Genomic DNA, 12,243 nt, shown 5'->3' on the forward strand with positions numbered 1-12,243 from the left:
CCTTTGTATATGTGTATGTGTGTGCACGTGTAGGTGTGTGAGTAAGTGAGTGTGGTCTCTCATCGTTGTGTACCTCTGAGAACTTTTCCCTGCATCTCCTAATGTTGAAAGTTTACTTTTGTTCCAGGTGCAATAACAAAAGGCCTTTTAAGTCTGACTGGAAAATCTTTAGGAGAAATTGGCTCCTCTATTGAGGGGCGGCCGTATTGATTCTTGCCCCTGGCTTGCCGTGCTAAAAAGATGGATAGATTTCTTTGAAATGCTCAGAGTGTGAGGCTCTAAAGACCATTGTGTGTTCTCACACAGGAGCAAACCTGTTTAATAACATATAGCTTCAGCCGCCACCTTCCTGTAAGCCGTTTATGGAGCCTGAAAGGGGGAGTTGACGGGGACGAATGCACTAGGAGTCCCCTCTCTCTCTCTCTCTCTCTCTCTCTCTCTCTCTCTCTCTCTCACACACACACACATGCACACACTCTGTGAGAAAATGAAATCTCTTTAAAGCAGTTCCTCCTCTGACACACACAGGCCTTGTCAATTACTGGACCTGTCGTTAGCTGTTAGCCTCACTGCCTACCTGATGCCACTTAAAACAGGGAGAAGTCCTCTCAGGGAAGTGTTGTTCTAGCTAATTACCTCCGTCTTTTAAACACAATATTCGGAAGATTTTAGGAAGTTCTTTTTCGATCTCACCTCAGGGATGCTGGAGGAAGGGGTACCCGTGTGTTTGTGCTTGTCGATTCACTATTTATCTGAACACAGAGGCTTTTTTTTAGCAACCTAAAGCTAAGCAGCTATTAGTGATGGAATCTCGATCAGGGTACAGATTTCAGCTTTGTTACCAGCGTGTAAGGTGCTGCTATATATTTAAATGGATTTTAATGGAACAAGATGCATTCAGTGATGGCAGACACCTGACAGAAAAGGAGAGCGGGAAGATTCATTTGAATGCACGATTCTTTCCGGCCCCTTTGTTTTGATTTGCCGGAGTTGAGCCTGTTTGACTCCCCGGTGGTAAATGGTGAAATAATGCATTGGCATTTCATTTCAAGGACAAAGGAAGCAACTTCCTCTGAAACGTGACCTCCATTTGCACGCGCGCACACACGGGCGGTGCTCTCCTGAGATTGAGTTTGAGACACCTGCGCAAAAGACGCAATTCACTATTTACAGCGAAATAATTGTATCAGGGGCTGAGAGTGAAGGAATTAGCCTCAAGGACCTTTTCTGGGGGGGCTTGGATGGAGCACAATCAATCAATCAATAACTGCTCCAACAAATAAGGCCTGCACAAGCAAAAGCAAAATGACACAGAACAAACAGCTCCATGGGAAGAATGCTAATACTTCCATGACTAATCTTAGCTAATTTAGCTATTTAGGTGTTTAAGGTCCTTTTCGAATGCCATCGCTGAAGCGACTCCATGGGAAACTTGAGTAACTTGATCAATAAAAATCATTGATGCTAATTCTTTGCACCGAATCTTCGTTAAAATCCATATAGCTGTATATAGCTTGGTAAGTTTTACTGTATTTTGCTATATTTTAATGGCTAGTTAACAAAGTAAATTAACTTCATGGCTTGTTATGATGTCCTGAAATAATTTAAGCTTTGCTCAGTGAATGTGTGGACATATTTGTGGATATAAGTAGCAATTGCAGCCTAAATTGCACAAATCTAATACAGTATACAAGTGTAGTCAGATAAATTAGCAGTGAGTGTGGTCAGATACTGACAACACTTCATCATAGTAAATAAATGTACAGTAGCAGGTGTAGTTTAATCTGATATGCTGACTAGATAACTACAGCAGCTATGAATAAATGACATCTGTGCATTGCTCCATGTTAAACTGCACAGAAATCTGCACTAGTTCAGAACACAGGACCTTCTGTATTCACCTTAGTGCTCTCGCCCAGACAGGTTTGACCAATAAGTGTAGAGAACGTTGTCCCGTGGTTTGCATTTCCATTTTCCATGTGTTAAAACAAACCAAACCAAGGGAAAAATGCTCAAGTTTACAAATTCGTCAACTGATTCAGACCAGAGCAAACCAACTATAGGTGTGAAAACGCCCCAAGAGACCTGCATTTTTTTATTTTGTATATATTTACTATTCCTCTTTAATATTTTTTTTTACCTGATTACTTGATTAATCAATGGAATAGTCAGTAGTATACTTAATAAAACAAAATGATAGCTGCAGCCCTAGGTAGAACTCACACAACCACTGACACACTTTTAATGACTGTTTTACTGCTCTACCTGTTCAGGTAGGTTGATCGGTGGTGCAGTCAGCACCTGAGGTAAATTATCCTACCAGACTGAATGCTTACTGTCTATTCAGCAAAAGCAGTTTCAACCACAGAGTGTAGCTCTGGATCCTCTCCACAGCACTAAACCATAATTACCACTTATGCGTTGGTGACACTTTGTCAGAAATTCTCTTTTGCATGCCTTCATTGACTCCCTGCCTCAGCTCTCGCCACATATATAAATAATAAACTGTTTGGGCCCCAGTCTGCCTGCTGTGTGTGCACGTGCATGTGCACCGGAGGTCCAGGTGGGGCAGCAGGGTTAGAAGTGATATGACTGAGCCTGAGTGTTGATGGAAATAAATTCGGTCCTCGCTACTCCAGACCCTGGACTTGAAGATTTATGCGCATTTTTGGGAACAAACATACATTTGCAGAGCGCAAACATGGATGATCAATGGGCCGACATTAAGTCAGTGTTTGCTAACACATGCTGTGGGTCTCACACTCGCGCACACACACACACACTCATGCACACACAAACACACACGCTAAGGGCCTCACGCTGGCTCCAAGCGCCTCATGTAGGGCAGAATCGGCCTTTGAAAAAATATAAAAGATTAGCGGTGTGTGAAGTATTCAGCAGAGAGCTTTCAATGACAACCCAGGCTCTTCTCAGCGGAGCTGCTGTGTTGGAGGCTGCCAGGGCCCCCGTTTGCTCTGCATTTGTCTTTTTGATGTATGACACTGCATATTAAACAGCATGATAACCTGCTCCCGCTCCCTAGAGCCACATCATTCAGCCTGAAACGCAAGGCTGGCAAACAGTGCACTTATGGAATAGCGCTAAACAAGGAGGTTCCTCGCAGAAAGACTGACACCAGTCGCGTTCTTGGGAAGAGTTATTTTCCCTCTGGGGCCCAGTTAAGCAATTGCAGTAAACCTAAAGCAACACTACCTTTAGACGGATACAGCTCTTTGCCTTCCTAATAGAAGAGCAGATGGCTCAAATGCTTTTGGGACACCACACAAATATTAGGTCATGCCATGCCCCCCTTCTTCATCGTCACCAGAACTGAGAAGTGCAGAGTCAGTGCCTTTTCCAGTGGTGCTCTGATTGTGGTGTGAACTAATTGGTAATGGCTGGCACTGCTGCTCACATACTGGGTATGGCTGTCCCGCATGAAGCCGTCTGAGCATCTGGCCACACAGCTGGGGCTACAGAACCGGCCCAGTGACCTGGCTAAGGCAGGCTAGGTCCTCATTAGGATGCAGAGTGGAATGTGTTAATGGAGCACTGCTGACTGACTCTGTTAATTAGAGAAGTACTGACCACTGTCTGTCTGACTATCACTAAGCTACATTGTCAGTATTGGTCTGTTGATCCAAATACAGAAATGTATAGTTCTATATTTGTATAGTTGTAAAGTTTTTAAAGGAAATATTTGGTGTACTTTTTTGTTGCTGTCGCTTGAGGTAAATACCTGTTTAGCAGTGGCTTAGCTAGAAAGACTGTTATTAGTATTGAGCTAAGTGCATCACCTGTAAACTGTCATCTGTTTCACTTCTGCTATTGATGGAAGCAGCCCAATGCTAAGTTAACATTAACAGAGATTTTGGGAAGGTTTCAACATGATTGGCTGGCTACTTCATGCTGGATAATATATACAGATGGCCTGAATGTGACAATTATCTTTTCAACCAGATGCTCAATTAGTAACTGAACATTTGTGTGCAGACATTTGTTGCCATTTGGAGAGATGCTTTCCAGCACTGATGGTATTCACATAGTCTCAGTGATGGCAGTCTAGAACCTAGATTCATTCTCTATTTATGATATTAGAGGATGTTTACAGCTTGCATTTACATGCATTATTAGAACGGATCACGTTCACTGCAAGAAAAGCCAAGTATAAACACACCCAAGTTGAATGTGATGGATTATAATAGGATCACTCAAACCACATTCAGAAGTGGTCATGGCTAAGGCTTTTCTCGATACTGCAGGATCTTTAAAACACACAGCTGGTTCTCAAATAGCTCTCTGGCAACATATATTTAAATTTACTTTTACATTTAAGGCATTTAGCAGACGCTCTTATCCAGAGCTACTTAAAAAAATGCTTTGCTATTTACCCAAGAATAACCTAAGCTTGTCTGTGAGGTGTGTTGGCTATGTGTCATTTGTGCCTCTAAAAGTCCAGTCAGAGCGGAGTCTTTAACCATTTTATACAGTAAGTCTAGGATGGCTATGCGTTTTTCTCGTGCTTCTGAGCCCCCCACAGTGCAGGGTCATCAGTTCCACTGCCCCTTGTGTTAGTACACAAATACTACACACACACATAATATTCTTTAAGATTGTACTAGTTTTAATATAACACACAAAACAGAATTATTCCAAAAATATTCAGAAAGTACTGTACAATAATTTTATTTTGAACTGTAAAACTTGCACTAGTGTTCCTCTGGGAAGTGACTTGAATTTCCATTGTTTTATTTATTTTATTAGATTGCTAAATGTTTTGCCCTTTTTTTTTACTTTAATTATTTAATCTCTCATGGTTGAAATTGTATGTTTTACTGTAAAGCTGTTAACACTGAAGTGTTTTTTGTTACAGAATAGTGCCCTTACTACATTTTTAAGAAAAGAAGATTTAAGATTTAAGGATTTCATCATTTCGGAGAAATAATTCAGAGTAATCTAAACATCAGTTTGAATTATCGACTAATCGGAAAAAGAATTGGTAGATTAATCATTAAAAAATGAATCGTTAGCCCTAGTGTAAACAGATACATGAACCATAGCAGCTACAAGACAAGGTCTTCTGCTTCTGTGATGTCAGTGATTCATTGTGTATTTAAAATGGTTTCGTCCAATATCTGACAGCATAGCATACACTTGTAGGTAACAGATGAAAAACTACACTGACTGAGCACTTTAGGCTAGGGCCTCCTTTTGTTCCCAACACAGCTTCAGTTCTTCATGTCTTTGATTCTACAAGATGTTGGAAACATTCCTTCAAGATTCTGGCCGAGGTCGACATGATTGCATTACACAGTTTCTTCAGATTTATCATGTGGACTTCATCATGGTGCCTGGGAAAACCACTGAAGAACATTGTCATTGTTAAGAGAAAAAGATGTGGATAAAGCTCTGGCTGAAAAGAAGAAGTCACTAGGATTTAAATGTACTCCAATACGAGCTTGAAGTGAATACACATGCATGAATACATGCATACATAGCTATGTGCTTTGCACATATAAGGTAAAGACGAATAGTAAGACATCTTGCTCTTGTTGGTTGACAGTCCTTCAGGCATGAGGTCAAAGTCGTGTTTCCCACAAGGCATCCACCCCACACTACAGAATACTAAGTCATAAATATTAAACATTTTTCATCTTTACAGTTCACGATCAGGTGTTGCATGACTGCTCTGGGAAAAGATTGGACTACAGGATAATCTGGGAGGATCTTCATTTATGATAACAATGAAATCAGGGGATTTTTGTGATAGTCAGGAATCAGCCTTAAAATCAGACAGATTATCCTGTAGTGTGGGTCAGGCATAATGCAACTGTACGCTCTGCTGGAAGGGTTTTTTGGACTGTAACCTTCATGTCTTTGTCAGATAGAGGAGCTTCTATTGCTACCTCCAATGTCCCCGGCAGTGCAGTTAGAAAGGAAGATGAGGCCATTTACCAGTGTTATCGCTCTCTCTTTTCACAGACTCTTCCTAAATCTTCTTTCGCTCTCATAGCAGACAAGGGGCTCGAATACATCAGCAGACAACAGTATGCGCATGAATGTGGAAGCAGACAATAGGAGGTATCAATCAGTAATCAGCTAACAGCCTGCCTTTTTAAAACCCAGCCAAAACACGTACAGTAAGGGTGTGAAAACCCAATCTTAGACAAAGATACAAATTATCTCCAGGTAACTCTAGGATTTTAAACATATACAAGCACACACACACATACTCACAAATACCTCCACTCCCATTGAATCCACACTCACTAGAATGCCATTAGTTGGAGAGACAGGCCAGGTGTTAATGATGCTGTGTGGTATAGTGTGTGTGTGTGTGTGTGTGTGTGTGTGTGTGTGTGTGTGTGTGTGTGTGTGTGTGTGTGTGTTTGTGTGTATGAGAGCAGACTAGGGCTCATTTGCAGACTCATTTGACCATTTGCTGTAAATGTCATCTCTAAGATGAAGGCAGAAAAACAAAGAGCACAGTTCACGCACAGACACACTTAGACAGAGCACCACACGTATGCTACAGCAGCCGTTATGCTTCAGAGGTGATGACGGATTGGTCCTGGCATGCTGATACTGGCGTGTTTACTGCAAAGCCCTGAAAGGGCGAAAGCTCCACTTTTTGGGTTGTTTGCGTGAGTGGGGTTGTATGTGAATGTGGGTGAATGAGTGTACTGTGCACCAGCAAGGTTAAGACTTAAGAGGTGCATGTGTTCATGTTGCTGCTTTTGCGTGGATTTATTATGAGCTTGTGCATGGCTTCTTAAAATATTGATGCATTTCACCTTTATTTTCCATTTGCTCTGGAGTGTGCGTAATTTTTCGGGTCTGTCTTAAGGTCATTCAGAATGCACTTAGCGCAAAGCTGCAAGGGGGGAAAAAGCCTTCCCCCGGACTCTTAAGTGACGCGGTTAAAACCATGGCAATAATCATATCCCTGCACCTGCTCTCTTCTGCGTGTTTATGGTTTAAGATGCTCTTCTGTAATGGCCCATCATGGTAGTTTTGCAACAAGCCATCAAATGGTCTTGTTTGTGTCTTGCAGGCCTTTTCTTCAAGTGTTCAGTTTAAGCCCAGCTCAGCTTTTAAAAGCATTTTTTCAACACAGAATCTCAATTACAGTAAAACCTCTACAAGCCTTTGTATGTGGCAGCTTAATCGTAATGTGATAATGTATGCATGGTGGTCTTTATGACCAAGTTATTTCCCATTTAGGCATTTCTCGTAATCTCTATGTGGTAAACCACTTATATACCTATTCAGAAAAGGAGTTTTTGCAAGAATTGGTATGGTGTTTTGTTTTACTGTGTTAGAAACTGGCATGTCCTTCTGATGTTCTTATTTACATCAGACTCAATTTTACATAAGACAAGGTTGCTGTTGCAAAACAGGAATTTCACACCCATGACCTTGGTTGGTCAATCCATATAATTAACAGGGCCCTAACACAAACCATGGAATCATACACAGTATTTACACTATATGTCAAGCAGTTCAGACACCTGCTCCTCCTGAGTTGCTTTTGGAATTAAGGGTAATAATAGGGAGTTTGTTTTCATGTTGCTGCAGTAACTGCCTCTATTCCTCTGCTAGACCTTACACTAGCTTTGGAAAACAAGGATTTGATGGCATTCGGCCACGAGAGCATTAGTGAGATCAGGCACTGATAATCAATGATTAGTTATAGATCTAAAATGCCTCCTTAACTTATCAGCTGGAGCTCCAGCACCCTAAAAAAGTCAGTTCACTGCTCCACAGCCCAGTGCTGTGGGGCCTTATACCCCTCTTTATTATATATATATATGTATATTCGAGAGTGCCAATAAGATAATTTGCTTCCTGATATCAGATTTAGACACAGCTGCAATCAAGCTGAAACCCTCTAATCTGAAGTGAGGTTCATTTAAATAATGCACTAAATGAGAATAAGCTAAAGAATTGAGTGTCACACTGTCCACTACACAGCTGTCCTTTTGGAACAGATCTGAATTCCTCACTTTATCTCTAAATGCTCAGGCCATAGGGTTTTTGAACACCCTTTTCCATTGTATTCCCTGCTTCCCTCAACTAATATTAAAATAATGAAATAATGCTACTCCAACACTGGAGATGCTCACTATTACATACATATTGTATGTGTATATGTGTGTGTGTGTTCTCACATGCGGCCAGTTCTGAACTATGTCAGCCCATTGAGTTTCTGCAGCTGTGTGTTTGCGGGTGTTTGTGTGTGTGCGTCCCGCGGGAAGGATTAGGATAGATGAGAGCTAAACGCGAGATGATCGGCGAGGGAAGTTTGGTCACATGCTGGTGCGAAAATGAATCAAATTTATGCCCGATGGCGCGGCAGGAGCACGGCGCTTAACGATGATGGAGTTTGGACACTTCATTTCTGTCATTGTGGAATTGGCCTGCCGCGCGCCTAATGATGGTAATATATGTTGCTGTGCATCTGGCGCACCCATCCCTCTCTCCATCTCACTTAAAGCCACTCTCATTGTTTGGCATATTGCATTATGAACGCCAGGATTAGAGGAAGGAAAGAGGCGGAGGTGGGGGGGAGGGAAAAAGAGATGGGGGGGGAGAGAACATAATTTATGTGTTCATTCATTTGCGGGATGAGTTAATGGAAAATGCTACAGCGATCTAAATTCCTTTCCCTTTTGTCACAGGCGATTGCAGCTTCGAGAAGCCATTCGGCGCGTGCGGCTACAGCCAGGGACGAGACGACGACCTTGAGTGGGAGCAGGCCAACACCAAAGAAAAGCCTTCAGCAAACCAATGGATGCCTCCTGGTGAGCCTTAGACACACAAATAGCTATATACATAAATAGTGCTTGCCAGTTTTGATCAATTTTTTTAAATATCATTTAAATATATGTAGCATTATTTATTAGTTTTAGTTGATATTAAGTTTGCAGTAAAAAATAAAAAAATAATGTGACAAGAATACCTGACAGAACTCCAAAATACAGTTGCATACATAGAGCTCAGCAGTCCTGGCTAAATTATGTACATTGTCAATGGTACAAGTGCAAAGAAGTGATCGTGACATCTGCAGCAAGCTTTAAAAAGATATGTAATACATGCACGTATTAAAGCACAATTGCTTTATATTTATTGATCTGAACGAACTACAAAATAAAATAGCAACTTTATGACGTGTAAAAAGTTTGGACACCCTACGAAGTCAGTAATGGCGGTACTGGCATGTATTACAGCTTACACTTTTCGTGGGCAGTTAGCTATAAGCTAGGAATATTTTTCTTGCAGTACATACATTTTTGGGTTGTTTGGCTGTATAACATGTTTAAGATGTATCCACAGATTTTTAATGATCAGTGTCTGGTGTTCAAATCAGTTTGATGGTTAACAGTCTTGAAGTAGTTCATTCTCATCTCATCCCAAACCATCTTAGTTGGGTTTAGGTTGGGTGATTGTGGAGGCCAGGTCATCTGACACATCCATCACTCTCTTTCTTGGTGAAATAGCCCTTACGTAGCCTGGAATGACTGCATAATTACACCTGTTAAACATCTGTTCCTTCATAGTCTTGATCTCTTCAATGTTAACTTACAATGTAGAAAAACAAGCGTGTCAGAACCTTTGAGAGTTGGATCCAAACATTTGACTGGTACTATACTAGCTGCGGACACGACACACCATAGGCCACAGGGACAGTGCCAAGATGTTGTAATTGCAGATGAAACAGCCAAGCACGTACCACTCAAAACTGTAAACAATGCGGCCTAATCATTTATTGGCTAAATTAAAGTTGCTGCGTAGTGTTGTAAAGGATGTACATGCCACTGCCTTTTCTGTCTGTGAGACAGTTTCTACACAAGCTCTTTTCCTTTACTGGTCAACTGCAGTTGCCTTCTAACCAGCCTCATGATGTGTGATCAGTGTTTGTTAACACTGATGTGTTTTTTATATTATAATCATCAAAATTCATCAAAACATGTGGCATCAAGTGTGTGTAGATGCTCAGGATGGTGTAGCAAGAGATATGAACATCGAGCAATGGGGGGGCGGCCTAGCAGTATGACGTGTGTCCGCTTACTTGGTGCTTTAAAACAGCGCTCCTATGTCAGCTAAATTTTCCTGCCAATCTGTTGCTATTATATGTGGCAGGGGCATACGAGATGTCCTATTTGAGAGATTTCTTAATTGTCCAGATCCATGACTTTCACAGTTCCCCTTAATTACCATGTCTAAATGACCATATACTCAAATGTGCAATTGATTTTTAGTAGGCTGTGATGTTTTCATAAAGGTCCTGCCTAACTGCTTAGGATGCAATAAGATTGCACCTATTCTGCAGAAGCAGTAGATTCACACCAACTAAAGCGTGTATGTAAGGGGCAACTCAGTTAAACAGCCTAAAAACAAAAGCTTTTTTTCAGCATTTAAAATATGAGGTGATTGGTTATTTATTTTTTTATTTTTTATAAAGGCATACAAGTCCAAATGACTGGGGAGCATTTCTTATCAAACTCAGCAGTTCCCCCTAGGCCAAAGTCTTCCACAAGAGGCGTGCTGTGCCTTGACCAACAGATCTGAATATCCCTTAATTGTGCTTGCTGGGTCTTCATAAAGTAATGCTGAGAGAAAGTTCTTGGCAAACACAGCCAGCTGTCATAAGAGGATCTGTTAGTGTGAATATATTTACATCATATTGTTATATTCACAGTTCTGTAAAATGCAGCTGTGTTGTTAAGCTCATACCTGCTGGAGATAAAAAGTAAATAATAAAAAAAGCAACACAATAACCACATCTGTCACTGTTTCTCACACAGTAATGATACAGTTCTGACTTCAGGAACAGAGGCATCAGTGGCCTTAAAGTGAGATGGCTGGCGCTGGTATAGTAGCTATCACACTATCAGGATTGCTAGGAAAACGTGTTTGGTAATGCATTTGTATATAAAATAAGGAAACCTATTTTTTCATTAAACCATGTTTTTCCCACAAATAGTAGCACTACTATTCTAAGTCATTAAAATTCTTATGATGATTTTAGGTTTTCTCTCTCACTCTCACTCTCTTTTACACTCTGTCTTCCTCCTTAACCCCCCCCCCCCCTTCTCTGTCTGTCTCTCTTTCTCTTTAATGTTGCATTGATCGCTTTTCATTTGATTTGAGATGAGGAGGGATGGCTGGCTCAGACTTGGCTGCACCTACGGAATTAAACAAATGGAGAAAGTGTTTTTTTTTCCTGACATCATAACAAGGATAGGGCTTTAAACGAATAGATATTGTTTTCCTCTTAAATCTGATGCCTAATCACACACATTCTGCATCACAGATAGATTGCATCCCTCTCCCTCCCTCTGTCTCTTTCTTTCTCTCTCTCTCTCTCTCTCTTTCTCTCTCTCTCGCTCTCTCACTCTGACTAACAGCAGGAGTCACTTTAGCAGTAGCTGTAGATTTTAATAAGAAGTCTACACTAATTTTGACGAAGCTGCCTTTCTCTTTGATTGCCTGTTACTTTGTGGAGCTGTTAGCTTGTGTCTATAAGTCTGCCTTCTTGTTTGTGCATATATTTGTGTCTGCTGAGTGTCTGTGTGATTGCAGATCAGGAGAAATGGCCTGCCAAAATGAAGCCCCTTTATATGTGTGTGTGTGTCCAGCTAAAATGCCATCCATTGCCCCACTCTGGCCTACAAATTGACACTTTCGACTCAGCCCTATATAACATCTTCAAGCGGACCCATCACCCAGGAGCGGTCATTTGCATGAGAATGCGATTATGCCAGCCCCTCTGGGTCCTCTTTCTCGTCTGGCAAGTGGGGTCGTCTTCTTCCCCCCGTGCCTCTTGAATTTTGTAGGTAATTAGTAGTTTCTGGCTTGGGCACTCTCTGCCACTGCCCTCAGTGGCAGTCAAGGCCCTAATCTCCCCTTCAGGACATCACAGAGGGACATGAAAACACATCTCTCGCTCTCTGTCACACTTCCTGAGTGGACAGTATAATGGAGGAAGAGAAAGTGAGAGAGAAGTTGTAGTTGTCAATGTTAACAGATTTTTATATTTTAATTACAGTCTCTCAGTGGTAACTCATTGAATCAAACGCAGTTCTGTTCTGAGTTTTGTTGAAAGTACATATTCTAAACTTTTAGTAAGTGTGTGGATATTTTACAATTTTTGGTCAGTTGTTTTCAGCATTTTGGCTATTAAAACAATAAAAGATTAAAAAATCTTGTCAGTACATAATGCAAATGTAATCTGTTATG

The 12,243-nt window shown here is 41.1% G+C and overlaps 1 protein-coding gene across 6 annotated transcripts in view; it reads left to right on the forward strand.

The window, feature by feature from the left end:
- LOC140546207 (receptor-type tyrosine-protein phosphatase mu-like) overlaps positions 1-12,243 on the forward strand; it is a 220,226-nt gene that overhangs the window by 37,868 nt on the left and 170,115 nt on the right. For all 6 annotated transcript variants that reach the window (XM_072669429.1, XM_072669431.1, XM_072669433.1 and 3 more), the window contains exon 2: positions 8,682-8,804. In XM_072669429.1, the coding sequence (XP_072525530.1) occupies positions 8,682-8,804 (123 nt within the window). The remainder of the gene's footprint in view (positions 1-8,681; positions 8,805-12,243) is intronic.

Source organism: Salminus brasiliensis, chromosome 23, assembly GCF_030463535.1.
Source record: "Salminus brasiliensis chromosome 23, fSalBra1.hap2, whole genome shotgun sequence".
Lineage (NCBI taxonomy): Eukaryota > Metazoa > Chordata > Actinopteri > Characiformes > Bryconidae > Salminus > Salminus brasiliensis.